The 18,233-nt window shown below is 42.5% G+C and overlaps 1 protein-coding gene across 1 annotated transcript in view; it reads right to left on the minus strand.

The window, feature by feature from the left end:
- The window catches only part of espn (espin), a 98,774-nt gene that overhangs the window by 24,148 nt on the left and 56,393 nt on the right, over positions 1–18,233 (minus strand). The window contains 4 exon segments of the mRNA XM_065020660.1: positions 2,327–2,472; positions 10,906–10,965; positions 11,945–12,176; positions 14,799–14,960. Coding sequence (XP_064876732.1) covers positions 2,327–2,472; positions 10,906–10,965; positions 11,945–12,176; positions 14,799–14,960 — 600 coding nt within the window.

Here is an 18,233-nt window from a genome sequence, read left to right on the forward strand (position 1 = left end):
GGCTACAAACACAGACATTTTGATATTTCTGCACGTCCTGAAATCGCTATGAATTCTGGATATTGTGGTTTGCTAACAACCAGAACATGTCGACGGCCTGTTAAAAACCAGTGAGATGCAGAAACGCTCCTATTTGCGTGTTGCAATTTTTATGACACACATGGTATGTTAATTTCATATGTTAATAACATATGAAATGGACATATGGTGAAATAGAGCAGCAGTGACATTTCCCTTTAAGTTTACAAAAATATTGTTGAAAATCGAATAACAAGGTGTGGAGAACTAAAGTGTTTTTACATTTTCAATTTATTTGAGAAGAAATAGAGAATTATTTAAGAAAAGTGAAAGGGTGCCAATATATTTGGCCGGTACTGTATGTATGAAAATACCCTAAAATAAAAAGGTGACATTCTGTACTGTCTACTCAAAAAAATATTTGATCTCAAATCCAAAATGCTAGAATATAGAGCCAAATAAATCATTTTAGCTTCACCGTCCAAATAAATACGTAGGGGAGTGCATTTGAAATGAGCCAGAGTGCTTTTAGAATAACTGGAGAACCTAACACATTGTTTTGATGTGTCACACGACAATTAAGAAGAAAAGACAATGCCCACACAGAGCGCCACTAGTATTGGATTGCTTATTGTATTGTGTTCGCTGAGTGGACGCTTTGGGCTGACTCCGTGTTATGCAACCAAGCATGGGGGTTGAGGCCAGGCCAGCTCTGCTACCAGGAGGAGAACAATGGCTCGAGTCAGGTCACAGAGTTTTAGACTTCCTCAATTCTTCTCCACAGTAGCAGAGTGCAGTCAGCAGCATTAAAAGCCACCATTCAGTGACATGTTTGTTCAGCCATCAGTGAGTCATCATTTGACCATGTGTTAAATGATCATATTGTGATATGTGCAAATGGCTGAGGTCACTGTCTGGTTAGTCTCAAAGGGACAATGGTCACACTGTACAGTACACACACAGTGTATGTTGATCATGTGAAATGCGAGTGGTAGTATATACTATAGTAATTAATGTAGTGTTTTTGCGGATTGTAATATACTTTAGTATTTACTGTAGTGTTTTTGCAGACATTACTGTAGTATTTACTACAATGTCCTTTTGCAGATAATAGTGGAGTATTTACTATAATAGTCTACAGTATACTACAACATTCCTGGTAAGTACTAAACACGCGAGGGATACTACAGTGTAGTATTCTACAGTATACTACAGAATTCTATAGTAAGTACTGTAGTATTATATAGTAAATTAGTATTTTGGGCAAATCCAAATATTTGCCTATGCAGCAGAAGCCTTTACAATTGAACACAGTTTCAGATGCGGTAGCATTGTGGATATTGCCTAGAATGACTTCCAGTCTTAGCTGTACAACCTGGTTATAATGACATAACCGTTTCCCTTGGCTTATTGCAAACAATGATTTTATGTTGGCAGTACACAAAGTTACGGTCTCTCCTAATACTCAGTTCTGACTACTTCTACTACTGTCTGAGCTAAAAAGTCACGATTCCCTCACAAGTATATCTTTGGTATTAATATTTCTGTGTTTTGGCTTTGCTCTTCCAATGGTCAGTAGTAAGACGAGCACTTTTGGACAACGTCAAAGGGGATGAGTCTCGCTGTCCTACTCTGGCTACAACCGCTAACTCCTGCGTTGGCAAGTAGATATGATGGCACAGTTTGTTTGAACATTTCTTATTGCCAACGACAACAGACCACATGATAGAATGCTGTTTGAATGTCGCTTTTAAAGAAGGACTAAGTGACTAGCGATCCCATATTACCTCCAACACAGATTACTGAACCTAATTTTCCAGAATGAGTCAAACTGCTTTGCTAATACTACACTATCCAATCTGATGGCTCAGTTCGTTGGAGCATGCTGGAGTTTGTAACAGCACCATATTTTCCCTTGAATACGTACTTGGGGCGAATCCTAACTTCTACTTAAGTCAAATTTTCTCTTAGTCTCACATTGACACTTAACACTTAAGCAAGTGAAAATTTGACTTAAATTGAAGTTTGGATTTGGCCCATACAGAATATGTGAATCATTAGTCTTTGTTGAGTGTGGATAAAGTGTCTGCTACAATGAACATATCATCTGACAAGGCAAAAATCTGTCGTTCTGCCCCCGAGCAAGGCAGTTAATCCACTGTTCCCTAGGCGCCGATGACGTGGATGTCGATTAAGGCAGCCCCCCCCGCACCTCTCTGATTCAGAGGAGTTGGGTTAAATGGGGAAGACACATTTCAGTTGACTAGGTATCCCCCTTTCCCTTTCCTGTAGATATTGTGCCACCTACGTCGTTGCCCGGCGGGCCGCTGTTGGAGAAGACAGTGGTGTAGCCTTTACTGTGTGGAGTGGGCTTCAGGTTCTTCCCCGCTTTTATTTCGGCCAGCAGCTCAGAGTTGTCTCCAGTGGGGGACATCATGTTGAAAGATTTGTTGCCTGGGGAGGACAAAAAAAATGAATGGAAAAGTGAGGCAGGGGGAGAGAGAGAGCAAGAGAGAGAGGAAGAGAGAGAGGGGAGCAAACGAGAGAGGAGAGAGAGCAAGGGGGGAAGAAAGAGAGAAGAAAGAGTGAGGGGAGAGAGGAAAGAGAGAGGGGGGAGAAATCTAGGCAGCCTACCCAATCCCTTTTTATAGGTACTGTTGACAGGCCTCCTGGGCCGTATACAGCGTTCCTCGCTGAGATCCCTGAATTCCTATCGGAACTTGTAGTCATGGCAGATAACATTCACGTTTTTGGCTACTTCAATATTCTCATGGAGAAGTCCACATCTTATTACGTTTAATGGTAACAAAAAATTAGCTTAGACCCCAACCAAGGATTGTCGACCCAAAGATTCCTTGATGTCCTTCCAGACTCCCTCCACCTACCAAAGGACATTGTGGTACAAAAATCAGTTAACCACCTAACCGAGAATGTAAACTTAACCTTGCATAATACCCTATATGCAGTCGCACCGCTAAAAGAAACGTGTCACAAGAAACTAGCTCCCTGGTATACAGAAAATACAGAGCCCTGAAGCAAGCTTCCAGAAAACTGGAACAGAAATGGCGCAAATTGTAAGTCTTCTGACTAGCTTGGAAAGACGGTACCATGCAATAACAAAAAGCCCTCACTGCTGCCCTATTTCTCTAACTTGATTGAGGAGAATAAAAACAAACAATCAAAAATTGTTGCAAAGTTAACTAAATAGCAGTATTCCCCGAGTGAGGTTGGCCTTCACTTCAGCAGTGATGAATTCATTAACTTCTTAGATGAAAAGATCATTATCATTTGAAAACAAATTACGGACGCTTTCTTGAATATGGATATTTCTCAAAAACAGTTGTCCTGTGTCTGCACAGAACTGGCAGCACCTCACCACCTGGACAAAAGGAACACGTACTTGAGAATGCTATTCATTGACTATATGTCAGCGTTCAACACCAAAGTGCCCTCAAAGCTCATCACTAAGCTAAGGATCCTGGGACTAAACACCTCCCTCTGCAACTGGATCCTGGACTTCCTGACAGGACACCCCCAGGTGGTGAGGGTAGGTAGCAACACATCTGCCACGCTGATCTTCAACACTGGAGCCCCTCAGGGGTGCGTGCTCAGTCCCCTCCTGTACTCCCTGTTCACCCACGACTGCATGGCCAGGCACGACTCCAACACCATCATTAAGTTTGCAGAAGACACAACAGTGGTAGGCCTGATCACCGACAACAACGAGACAGCCTATAAGAGACCTGGCCGGGTGGTGCCAGCTTAACAACCTATCCCTCAACGTAATCAAGACAAATGAGATGATTGTGGACTACAGGAAAAGGAGGACCGAGCACGCCCCATTCTCATCGACGGGCTGTAGTGGAGCAGGTTGAGAGCTTCAAGTTCCTTGGTGTCCACATCACCAACAAACTAACATGGTCCAAACACACCAAGACAGTCGTGAAGAGGACACAACAAAACCCATCCCCCCTCAGGAGACTGAAAAGATTTGGCATGGGTCCTCAGATCCTCAAAAGGTTATACAGCTGCACCATTGAGAGCATCCTGATTGATTGTATCACTGCCTGGTACGGCAACTGCTTGGCCTCTGACCGCAAGGCACTACAGAGGGTAGTGAGTACGGTCAATACATCACTGGGACTAAGCTGCCTGCCATCCAGGACCTGTACACCAGACTGTGTCAGAGGAAGGCCCTAAAAATTGTCAAGACCCCAGCCACCCCAATCTCTCTGCCACCGCATGGCAAGCGGCGTCTGCTAAATGACTTAAATGTAAATGTAAATGTAAGCGGTACCGGAGCGCCAAGTCTAGGACCAAAAGGCTTCTCAACAGCTTTTACCAACAAGCCATAAGACTGCTGAACAGGTAATCAAATGGCTACTTGGACTATTTGCATGGTGTCCCTCTCCTGGAAAAGTCAAACCTTGACCCTGGAAGCCTACGTTTCAGACATAAGGAAGTGGATGGCGGCAAATGTTTACTTTTAAGCTCATACAAAACAGAGATGCTAGTTCTAGGTCCCAAGAAACAAAGAGATCTGCTGTCAGATCTGAAAATGAATCTCGATGGCTGTTCAAGTCGTCTCAAATAAAACTATGAAGGACCTTGGCGTTACTCTGGACCCTGATCTCTCCTTTAACAAACATATACAAAATATTTAAAGAGCAGCCTTTTTATCATCATCTTCCTAAGATTGCAAAAATCTTAACCTTTTTGTCCAACTTTGATGCAGAAAAACTCATCCATGATTTTGTCACTTCAAGATTGGACTACTGCAATGCTCTACTCTTCAGCTACCTGGACAAGGCACTAAATAAACTTCAACTTGTGCTAAATACAGCTGCTTGAATCTTGACTAGAACCCCAAAATTACCCCAGTGTTAGCCTCGCAACACTGGCTTCCTGTTAAGGCTAGGGCTAATTTCAAGGTTTTACTGCTAACCTACAAAGCATAAAATGGACTCGAGCCTACCCATCTCACTGATTTGGTTCTGCCGTACATACTGTACCTACACGTAGGCAATGGTCACAAGACACAGTCCTCCTTATTGTTCCTAGAATTTCTAAGCAAACAGCTGGATGCTGGGCTTTCTCCTATAGAGCTCAATTTTCATGGAATGGTCTGCCAGTCCATGTTAGAGACGCAGACTCGGTCTCAAACATTAAGTCTTAACTGAAGACTCATCTCTTCAGTAGATCCTATAATTGAGTGTAGTCTGGCCCAGGGGTGCGAAGGCGAACGGCAAGGCACTGGAGTGACGAACCTCCCTTTTTGTAATCAAAAATCTAATCAAACACTTCATGTTGCGCAACATTTCTATAGGCTATGCAATTGCATGAGAAAACAGAGTGATGGCTTCTATTAAAAGGAGGAGGATCCAATCAGTTTTCTATAGGCTAGGCCTATTATATTTATATCTTAACTTTCCTAATATTAAGCACATTGCTTGTCTTTACAACAGGAGTATAGGAGTATAACCATGGGAAAGGCGTCCTCCATTTGCTATTTAAGTGCATGGATTACATGGATTTTTTCCCTCTGCCTCTGCTTCGAGACAGGTGCATGATAATGGTCACTTCTAAATCAAAACTAATTTCACACATATTATTTAGTATATGTACAAGATTAAATCAAGAATAGTGGGATGGGTGACAATATTAGCCCATCAATTATATATTATCACTTGTGAATGATGCCCAGCGTAAAGCAAGAAACAATGCATACCTTTATGCAAATTTTTTAAATCATAGACCCACACCTCATGTAGCCTAGTCCATAGGCCTATATGTTTTGAAAAGGTTTGTATCACAACTAAAAGTGACCAAATAACTTCTTAAAATTAAGCACATTAATCCGCTTTACAAAGGGTGTAGACCCTAACTGGCATACATTCGCAGCGCGTGGGTTTCAAGTTTGTGGGGATCATTTTCACCATAGAAATGCACCTTCATAATAAAAGCATTACATGCATGATTGCATTTGTGGTCACTTTTGATAAAGGCGTTTTCCCGCTAATGGAACATTCGAGCTTATAGCCTACTGCCGTGTGCGCATTGCTGCGCTTATAATTCGAAGAAATAGCCCAATAGTTGATCAACATTTTAAGCTAAACATTCTGATCTGTTGCACCAGCCACATTGGATACATTTTTGGGGGGATGCTAGAGGTTGTATTAATTTGGGATCTATCACATCCCACACCTGTCCCAGACTATGTTTGGAATATTTATTTCTCACACAGGAAATAATAGGTCAACTTTTGTACTATGGGGGATAGTAGATTGACATAGGCTAGTACTTTTGCCGTTCATTAGGCCTACTTCTTGGCTGAAAAGGAAATGTGGACAGTTCTTCCAATGTCTTCAATATGCACCTTGGAAATGGATAAGTACGTCCCCGATGTGTCCGTCTTCACCTGTAGCCTGTGAGAAAGACCGATCACGTGACGGAGAGCCATGTGCGTGAGCACACAGCACGCATGGAGAAGGGAATGCAAATGATTATATTCAGCCCAAGGGCAAAACGGCCACTGGCCGCAAAAGGCATGGATTCTTTTAGTGGGCATTACAGCCACACAAAGGGGATTCCTCCTGGGAAATTTGAGGCAGTATCACATGCTTGTCAAATTGTGAATGAGAGACTGATGAAATGTGTACAGCCTACACAAAACAAAGCAGAGCTCATGTCCTTCATGCAACTTTTTTCAAATCATCATTAGTCGCATTTTGCAGCCTTAGAATGTATAATTTTTATTTTTACATACATTTTGTTTTACACTGTTTTGCATTACAACTAAATTACATAAATAACTCTAAATTAAGCATATAGACAAAGCTGTTTCTTAACCGCTCAACACAGAATAGACGCATGTTCGCACTCCCTCAAATCATTTGGAGAAAATATCCTTTCTATTTTATTCAGCTTTGTTCAATTGTACTCTTCATACTATAAAATACTACAAAATAATGCCACGTAAATTTAAGCAAATCTTGTCTGCTACATGAGTGTAGCCCACAGCCAGATGGCATTGCCAGATCAGGACAACTCAGAGTATGCTATTTTGTTCTTCTGAAACAGACTACATTTTCTTCATATCATGTTTCTTTAGACTAAAATAAATAATGGATTCATTGTGAAGGTGTAGGCTATATTACATGAATTTATCAGACTTTTAAAAATGTATATGTTCCAAAGGTCTACATCAGTGGCTTGTAGGCTATGTGTAGAAGCCAGGAGATGCTAAATGTGTTTATGTTAATTAACGGTGTCAATTACCGTGAGACCGGCAGTTATTTGCTTGACAATCACCAGCTGACAAAATGTTGTGGCTGCCACAGCCCTAGTGGCGAGTGACACTGACAGACACCTGGATGTTGAATATTTCATCTGCCAATCGGTCAGGGAGAGGGAGAGAGAAGAGGAGAGAAAGAGAAAGAGGAGAGAGAGACGGGAGAGCGAGAGAGTGAGACTTGGTGGCGATTGACACTGGGCACTGGTAGATACCTGGCTGTTGAATATTTCATCTGCCCATCGGTCAGTGGCAGATACAATACTGACCTAAGGCTTGTATGAAACGCAAAAGAGGAAATGAGTGCAGAGGAGCCTTGATGCTGTTTTTATTGTATCATTTTTTGAGTGCCTCCTTGGCTCCACTTGGAGTAAAATGACACCCCTTGTGACAGGACCATAATGGAGCCTCCGCTTTTGGGTTCTACTCAATTCATCTCCAATGATCATATGGTTTGGAAACTAAGCGAAAAACTATTTTGGCCAGAAGGGTCACATGCACCGGATGATATATTTAGGCAAATCTGCAAATAATCTGCGAGTGCAACTCCAAGGGAAAGAACACGACTTTGCACCACTCTAGAGCTAATGTAGAGATAGATTGACACAGTCTGCCAATATGCTGCAACTGAGAAAATGCTGCAGCAAATTATTTCACGCGACCAAACCGAAACAGACAATCAAGATGCACAGATTAGGAATGCTCCAGCACAGCGACCGTAACAGCTCATTGTGTAAAACAAAAAAATCCTGTTTCGCTGCCACGGCCCCCAATCTCTTTACGACAGAATAGTGCCCTAAAAATTGGGTCTGCTATTAATTGTTAAATCTAGAAAACAAAAGCACTTTGTTTGGACATTGTACTCGTGTAAAGGACATTGGAGAAACAGCGGTTTTCTATCTGGTAAAGAAATGAACACATCCTGTAATGCCAACAGGTGATTTGTCTGAAGAATGCATCGAGTGACAATGGTGACTGTCTATTAACACAACAACAGTTATTGAACAATGGTTGAGTTACTTGAGAAATGTATTCATGCAATGCCTGTCATATTGAACAAGTAAAGTGTTTTTAAAAATATGGCAAAGGCACTTAGTTAAGTGACTAATGGGTGTACTGTGTATATACACTGAGTGTTCAAAACCTTAGGAACACCTCCTCTTTCCATGACAGACTGATCAAGTGAATCCAGGTGAAAGCTATGATCCATTATTGATGTCACTTGTTAAATCCACTTCAATCAGTATAGATGAAAGCGAGGAGACAAGTTAAAGAAGTTTACATCTTTTTTTTTACAATTGAGACATAGATTGTGTACGTGTACCATTCAGAGGGCGAATGGGCAAGACAAAATATTTAAGTGCCTTTAAACAGGTTATATTAGTAGGTGCCAGGCGCACCGGGTTTGAGTGTGTCAAGAACTGCAATGCTGCTGGGTTTTTCACACACAACAGTCTCCCGTGTGTATTAAGAATGCTCCACCACCCAAAGGACATCCAGCCAACTTGGCAACTGTGGGAAGCATTGGAGTCAACATGGCCAGCATCCCTGTAGAACGCTTTCGACACCTTGTAGGGTTCATGCCCTGACGAATTGAGGCTGTTCTGATGGCAAAATGGGGTGCAACTCAATATTTTTTACTGACAAATACGAGCAAACCGACTAACTCAGTGTAGATAACACCAACGTATTCAAATAACATTAACAATTAAAGGTAAAATCAACAAGGGCTACCTGAAACCTTGAAACCAAATCAGACTGACAACTCAATCAACAGGTCCAACACTAAACTATACAATAATAGAATTAACACAACTGAATAACAAGACTCATCATACCTTTTCTAAGACACCTAAGGTCATATCTTTAACATCCCAATGACAGACAAGGCATAAAGCTCACCCAAAACAAATAAAACAGTAGGATAGATACATCACCTGAGTTTAAGTTATAAAACTCCTCTCAACTTGACGATCCAGTACACTATGGATCATTCATTAATTCCTGCCTGCCGGGGAGGCAAAAACCCGACTTGCTGCGAAGCAACGGCAACAGGCTGACCGAGAAACCGGGGCAAAGCTTCATGCAGTCACCCACCCCTTCTTACTCCCCCTCCCCCTCCCTCTCTCCCCATCTCCCTCTCCGGCCCAGAGAAAAGAGAGCAGCTGTCTATAAAGGACCCGTCGTAGTTGGGGAGAAATCCAAAGGAATCAGTGGTAATTGGCGCCGACAGCGAGCGGCTTGCCAAACTGGGCCTGGATTTAAGATCCAGCCTTACCCCACTTCCCCCGTTTGCCTCACCCTGCCTCCTCCAGCCCCACCCCTTCCTCACCCCTGCTCGCATTAGCACTGCCTGTAGATTAGAAGGAGGGAGAGATCTCAGTCAGGCAAGCTAATGAGCAGCCTAGTCCAATGAGAAGCCTGATCACACACAGCCAGCCAGCCAGCCAGCCTGACCATCGACATAAAGCGAGATCAGGAAGCAGACCCTTTCAGCTCCAAAGCACCATTACGGCCCATCATCTATTCTAAAACAAAAAGCTACAGGCCACATTCACCTCATTCATTTGACAGATTAACCATGTATGTTTCATATATATATGTAGATATAAATCCACAGACCATACACAAAAATATTCATAAAATAGCGGCCCCTGACAACTGATGGTATTACCCGCCGATGGGGCTACCTTCGTCTCTTTGGTCCTGGCAACTCTTCATTGCGGAGCACAAGCTCAGAGTCTACAAATGCAGAGAGCTCAGTTTTGTGTGGTGTGATATTTTCTCTAGAGGCAAGGATGACGGGTGTGGACTGGTGTGTGAGAGAGAGTGTGAGTGTGTTTGTGTGTGATGCTAATGGGAACACAACAGAACCCAACCCAAACCGTAATAGCACAGCAATGGGATGGCAATAGCACAGCAATGGGACCGCAATAGCACAGCAATGGGAATGCAATGGCACCAGGTTTATGGTTCATTTCTAATGGTTATACTGCTGCAGGCCACATCTAAGGGCCATGGAAGCATCTGAAGTCCCTTTACCCCCCTTTAACCCCACCATTAACCCTCTCTCATCAGGAGGAAACACGTGTTGCTGGTCCTATTGGGGCTACTTATTTCGGGAGGTTTCAGATACATATATCTAAGTACCGTAGAACGGGTATGCTCGATGCTTCTTAGCCATGTTATTGAACAGGGGAATCATGTCCGCTCTATACTGTGTATGTCCATACACATAATTTAAATAAGCCCTTTGTTCCACATCTACCCATCTATTATTACTTTGATATGACTCTTATTAACCCTTTATAACCTGCCAACTAACCAGGATACAGCCGCTGACCGCTTTTGTTTTGTCGTTTTCTGCCCAAGAGACTGTGTCGACAATGACAAACAGTCTCAAGCGGGCAGACAGTGAGACAAGCGTCAGGGCAGGTGGATGTAAAAGAAAGGAGGGGAAGGAAGGAAACAGTGTGAACTGTTAAAAGACAGGACATCTGTCCAGAGGGAGGACGAGGAAGTTGATTTGAGACCTGCCTTAATTGCCCATGAGGGGATAAATAAAGTCATATTGAATTGGAGCTCCCAGTACTTACTCTTCATCACCTTGAGTGGGCCGCCTTCTGACTGAGGAGAGGGGGACAGAAACGCCCCGCCTTGGAGAGGCGGCAGTGGAGAGAGAGATAAGAGGAGAGCGAGAAGGGGCAGGCACATGCAGTCAGATAGCAGGTGTTCCAGAGGGGAGGAGAGGGATGGGACCATGAACACAATTGAAGGAGGAGGAATAAGAGAGCTCATTAGTAGAAGACAGATGAGTTTCACGTTCAAGAGGACAAAACATATATGAGAAAGTCAAAACCATAGAGATAAAAACTTTCGAGGCTGACGTCATCGATCCCCAAAGCTCTGGAATGGAACAATTTGCAGGCCTCTTACCTGAGGACAGTTCTAAACGAGCAACATCTGCATTCTGTGGTCAAAACGTTCTTTGACATCTACCTGATGAAGCAAGCTTTGGGGCAGAGCATAACTACTCAATTGAACATTTCCCCAAATTCAAATTCCCCACGAAGCATAGAAAATAACCAGCATCTTTGTAACTAGAACAAAGGGACCAGACAGGGGCGACAAGCAACCGTGGCAAAGAGCAGCCATGTCAGGTAGTGTCAGTCAGTCAAGGCAGAGAGAGATGGGGGCAATTAAGGAAATGGCTGAACACTAAACCGGTTCTCAAGGTAACGGTAGCCCTGAGCAAGGGCATACATTTGTAATCAGTTATCTGGGACGGTAAGGCCAGACTCATCTCTCTGTCTCTACAGAGTGAGATAACATTGTTTTTGCGCCTGCCCCAACTCAGCTTTCCAGGAATAACTGCACTATCAGGGGGAGCGGAGGAGTCTATTGACACTTCGCACAGGTTTTGCCATCTGTGAAATGCAATGGCCAGGCAAAAAAAGCCATAATGAACCATTTAAAATACAGTAGCAAATATAACATGACATTTTTTTTATTCAGAATGAACTGCAGCACAATGTCAGAAAGAAAGAGCGAGTGAAAACAGAGAGAAAGGGAAAGCGGGGAAAGCAAAATAAAGACAAAGCGCGAAAGCTACAGGTAGCGGCAGTGGGCACTCACTTCCTGAAGAGGAGGAGGGGCGTCGCTGGTTGGTGTTTGAGGAAGGGCTGTACTGGTAGGTGGGCATTTCCGAGGGCAGTGGTGGGGGAGGAGGGGGTGCCGGGGTGGGGTTGCTGATGGGGAGGGGAGGCGGGAGAGGAGGAAGAGGAGGAGGGAGGGACAACTCCTCCGTGGTGCCGTTCTCCGGGCTGGGGGCGGGGCTTTCGGCTGGCTCCTCCAATAGCACAGAACCCTGATTGGATCATAAAAATTAAATAGAAAATGGTTAGTTCGTATTCCACCAGTCAAAACATAACAGATACCTGTCCATCTTAAATATGAAGGGTCTCATTTTGACAGAGCTAAAATGTAGAGATGTTACAAAAAGATCATTTTAAATACTCGGACAGTTAGTCAAAAGCAATTTTTGTCATTGAATCGCACACGCACTACTGTTAGCTGATAACCCATCCATAAAATCACTCCCTTTGCCATGGACATCGGAAAAGAAGAAATGGAGCTAATTATTTATTATTTTTGGTAAACATCTCCCAATTTTTGCACCGTCAAAAAAAAAAAAAAAGCCCCCATGGTGATCTTTCTATCATCTCATTCCTTGACAGCTGGAAAGGAAGTTGTAATAATGGTAGGAACCAATGAACCATATCACCCCTGACTGCACAGAAAGACATCCCAAAAGACAGTCTAGCAGTGCTTGGCTCGAGCCATAACATTATTGTATGTGGGAGGAGAGGGAAAATGATACTGTGACAGATGTACAGTAGTTGACTCTATAATGACGGCCCAATTAGACACTTGCTGTCTATAACACCCCGTGGGAATAATAATGCGCGCCCATAATAATGCAGTGAATATGGCATAATCTAGGGTCTTTCTGGGACAGGGACACCAGTGGTGGAAAAAGTACCCAATTGTCATACTTGAGTAAAAGTAAAGATACCTTAATAGAAAATGACTCAAGTAAAAGTCACCCAGTAAAATACTACTTGAGTAAAAGTTTTAAATGATTTGGTTTTAAAAATACTGAGGAGTATCAAAAGTAAATGGAATTGCTAAAATATACTTAGGTATAAAAAAAAACTATTTCAAATTCCTTATATTAAGCAAACCAGACGGCACAATTGTCTTGTTATTTTAATGTACAGATAGTCAGTGGCACACTCCAACATCATTTACAAACAAAGCATGTGTGTTTAGTGAGTCTGCCAGAACAAAGGCAGTAGGATGTTCACTTGATAAGTGCTTGAATTGGACCATTTTCCTGTCCTGCTAAGCATTCAAAATTGAACGACAACTTTAGGGTGTCAAGGAAAATGTATGTAGAGTAAAAAGTACATTATTTTCTATACGAATGTAGTGAAGTAAAAGTAAAAGTTGTCAAAAATATAAATAGTAAAGTTATCTCCAAAAATTACTTAAGTACTACTTTAAAGTCATTTTACACCACTGGGTGATACTAAGGGCTCAGAATAGTGTTTGCTGGCCGAGAGTACTTAGCACCTCTGAACATAATTTGTGCACCGAGTGCACACCAATTTTACATGTAGACTCACAAGGTCCGAATTGGCTCAATGTAGATTACACCCAATAGTGGCCTTCGACACCAAACTGTCGATACCTATGACATTATGGGGCCGTTGACTGTGCGCGCAGGACCTCATGATGCGTGTCTGTGGAAATATGTATCTGCACGTTCTTTTCAGCACACAACATCTAAAACACCATTTTAGTTTATATAGACTATTTGTTTTTGTTCAGACAGGAAACCCACGTATTCGTTAAACCATTTATTTGAAAATAGATTGCAATACATGTGGTTTTGGCATTAGGCTCTGCTCGTTCAGGGGAGCTTACTGCCAGAGCAATGCGTCAATTATTATCATTATTAATCAACTACAGGCAGTGAGCGAGATATACCAATCCCCCTAACGGGAACAAAAAGAAGAACCAAACAGTTGGGGTGGTGGTGGACTAGCAGAAAACAGACAACACATAGTGGGTGGCAGCAATGTTACAGCAGCAGCAATATTAAGAAGCAAAGAGAAGCCAAATCGCATACCTTAGCACAACCTTTGAAAGGTTAAGCACAGATTTATTATAAAGCCAAGTTTTCATTAAAATGTAATTTCCCTGGTAGTACAGTGCAGTCCTGGTTAGCTTCACTTTGAGGATAATGGAACAGTAATCGGTTTGTTTGTGCCTGTGTTTTGCAAGTGAGTTTTCACAACAGGGCGGAGATCAGGCGGTATCCTTTGGTATCGGTTGGTATCAGATGTTATGTTATGTAACACAGAGACACACTGCCGTCTGTGGCCCTTTAGGACAGCAGTTTCTTTCTCTGTCCCGCAACAGAGTTGTGCTGCACTATGCTGGCTTGTCAGGTGAGGCAGCAAGACCTGGGTTGAGGTGAGGATTGGGGCCTGGGAGGAACAGAGTTCTGCTAGATTAGAAGGCAGTCACTGGGGGATGCACTGGTCTGACCGACCGCTACAGGAGCCAATCCTGTTGGTGCCAGCTAGTTGACTCTAACAGGGCATGGTATGGCAGCCATTTTGATTATCAACAGCTTGAAAACGCTGTGCGGCTGACTTGACTATTACAGAACTGATCTTGTGTTTATCAAATCCCCCCAAACAAACGTCTCCCTCTTCTACAGTGAATATACTACGGAGAGATACTGGGTGAGCAGGCTTGTGTTCCAGCCCAGTACTATCACACCAGTTGCAGGCAATCAACTGGACCATGATAAGTTGAATCAGGTATATAGTGCTGGGCTGGAACACAAGCTTGCACACCCAGTTTGCTCTCCAGGAATGGAGTTGGAGAACAACCCCTGTTGTCTGGTCCTGCTTACCTCCTCGTTAGGTGCCATGGCTCTGATCCCACGGTTGTCGACTGTGTCGCTACCCAGGGCTTTGTAGTAGTCCCCGGTGCTGGGCTGCTTGTTGAAGTTTCGAGACTTTCTGTTGGAGTCCACCCGACGCAGCTTATCGTGGTGATCTCCTGGAGTCAGTTGCTGGGTAGAAACAAGAAAGGGGCCAATGAGCAGTGAGTAAATATATAACATACTGAACAAAAATATAAATGCAACATGTAAAGTGTTGGTCCTATGTCTGCTGCCCGGTTCAGTTGAAACCGGGATTTATCCACGAAGAGCTCACTTCTCCAGCGTGCCAGTGGCCATCGAAGGTGAGCATTTGCCTACTGAAGTCGGTTACGATGCTGAACTGCAGTCAGGTCTAGACTGGTGAGGACGACGAGCATGCAGATGAGTCTCCCTGAGATGGTTTCTGAATGTTTGTACATAAATTATTTGGTTGTGCAAACCCACAGTTTCATCAGCTGTCCGGGTGGCTGGTTTCAGACGATCCCACAGGTGAAGAAGCCAGATATGGAGGTCCTGGGCTTGCATGGTTGCATGTGGTCTGCGGTTGTGAGGCCGGTTAGACGTACTGTCAAATTCTCTAAAACGATGCTGGAGGCGGCTTTTGGTAGAGAAATTAACATTCAATTCTCTGGCAACAGCTCTGGAGTCAGCATGCTACATGAACGCTCCCTCAAAACTGGAGACATCTGTGGCCTTGTGTTGTGTGACAAAACTGCCCATTTTAGAGTGGCCTTTTATTGCGTCGTGTGGGCGAGCGGTTTGCTGATGTCAATGTTGTGAACAGAGTGCCCCCTGGTGGTGATAGGGTTATGGAATGGGCAGGAATAAGCTACGGATAACAAACAAAATTGCATTTTATCGATGGCCATTTGAATGCACTCAGATACCGTGACGAGATCCTGAGGCCCATTGTCGTGCCATTAATTCGCCGCCATCACCTCAGGTTTCAGCATGATAATGCACAGCCCCATGTCGCAAGGATCTGTACACAATTCCTGGAAGCTGAAACTGTCCCAGTTCTTCCATGGCCTGCATACTCAGACACGGCACCATTGAGCACGTTTGGGATGCTCTGGATTGACGTGTACGACAGTGTGTTCCAGTTTCCGCCAATATCCAGCAACTTCCCACAGCCATTGAAGAGGAGTGGGACAACATTCCACAGACCACAATCAACAGCCCGATCAACTCTGTGCGAAGGAGATGTGTTGCAATGCATGAGGCAAATGGAGTTCACACCGGATACTGACTGGTTTTCTGATCCACGCCTCTACTCTACTTGACCAACAGATGCATATCTGTATTACCAGTCATGTGAAATCCATAGAACAGGGCCTAATGAAACTCAGTAAAATCTTTGAAATTGTTACATGATACTGATTATTGATAGACCTCTTACCAAATATATTCACTGTTGCTTTCAAAGTCATCCAAAGGGTAGTTTTAACAGAGCAAATGAAATGTAACCATACTTTATAAGTCACACAGTATATCATCAATGATGCTATTTAGGCCTATATAGCATTTTCAAAGTCATCAACTGTTATTGTTTACATTTAACCCAGGGTTCAACTAAAAATATACAATACATATAGGCCTAGGAATTCAAGCTTTTGTCGATTTGAAATGTAACTTCTAAGTTAATCATCAATACGTTGGATCCACGTCTATCTCAACCAAAAATCTAACTGAAAGAAAACGACTAAATCAAATCAAACTTAAGTTAAATGAAATGTATTTAAAGTTAGGTTAGATGAACTCCTATTCTTAAACTTGCATTTTTAGTTGAGATAGTCCAACTCTTCAACTTTGATTCTTGGTTGAGATAGAGACGTAAATCCAACATATTCATTATTAACTTGTAGACAAACTGGAATTTGTTGACAACCACACACAATTCAATATCAATTTTGTAATACAGTAAATAGCCTATCGACAAGTTAACAAATTATATGTTGGATTCATGTCTCCAACTAAACCAAAAATGCAAGTTAAAGAACAGGAATAAATCAAACTTATTTAAAAGTGCATTTACAGTTTGATTTGATTGAGCCACAGCTCAGATTAAACTATGATGTGTTGTCAACCAAACAATTCAATCATCTTTTTCTAATACAGTATCCTAACGTTAAGGCTATCTTGCAAACTAATGTAACTGTATTTGTTCAACCTTAAAATGAGTAACACATCCATGGCCACTGAGGTAAGCCTACTGTAACTCTAAATGTCTTCTTATGTAATCATAGAAAGCATGCATGTTAACGATAGTACGCAAAGGTCGCAGGTCCTTGGAGATCTTCACAATTGCTGTAATCTGTGCTGAATCTTGAACAGCATTGATCACTTGCACCATGTACGTTTAGTGTAATCTCAACTGGCATCCAGGTCATTTGGTTGTGCTATTAGATACAAAATATCTGACATTGTATTCCCATTTGACCTTCGTTGTGCTTTTAAATGGTTGAAAGTAGGGCCAGGACAATACCAGTATCTAAATATTTTTTACATGGCAAAAAAGAAAACAGAAAGAAGACCAAACTCTTTGGTCCTTTAAAAACATGCAGTATGTAAAATAGGGTGTGCTATAGCTTGGAAGATAAATACATGTGACTCTGAATGACAACATAATGATGTTTGTTTTCAACATTAGGGCTGTATTCCTAAAGAACTTAAATCCGCTTCTTGTTTTGTTGCCTTGCCACGATACTAACGAGTATCACGATACTGGTAACGTCCCGGCCCTAGTTGAAAGCGCAGATAACACATTTAGATGACAACTAAACCAAAAATACAGTTTTCTATTGGAATTTGGCTGATCATTTAAATGGTTGAAAGCATACTTATCACACATTGGGAATTCAACAAACTTATAGCTGTCTTTTTGAGTGGGTAAAAAAAGGTTGAAATCTCACTGATCAACATCAACCAAATATTACCCAAATTTCACCGTTGAAATGACATGGTGTGCCCAGTGGGATGGCTCCTTCATCTCCGGGTTTCTCACTTTCCCATTCCGAGCTCTCTAGGCCACTTGTTGAGGAGAAAGTTCATTGGACACCTGACACAATAGACCCATGTTTCAAAGATAGCTAGGACCATTGAAGATACTGCTGTAGTCCAAGGTTGGGGACAATCCCAGTGGGCAAAAACTGGTTGAATCAACTTTGTTTCCACGTCATATCAACTTAAAAAAAAAAAAAAACGTGACAATATTGAATCAACATGGAAAACTGAATGGATTTGCAAAAAGTCATCAACCTAAAGGCATTTAGTCTTTTTTTCACCCAACCTTTAACCCAAATCATATGACATGGTGACATTTGTTGTTGATTTCATGGTTAGTTGATAAATCAACCAAATGAGAATCAAAACCAGACATTGAACTGACGTCTGTACCCAGTG

This window comes from Oncorhynchus nerka, linkage group LG7, assembly GCF_034236695.1.
Source record: "Oncorhynchus nerka isolate Pitt River linkage group LG7, Oner_Uvic_2.0, whole genome shotgun sequence".
NCBI lineage: Eukaryota > Metazoa > Chordata > Actinopteri > Salmoniformes > Salmonidae > Oncorhynchus > Oncorhynchus nerka.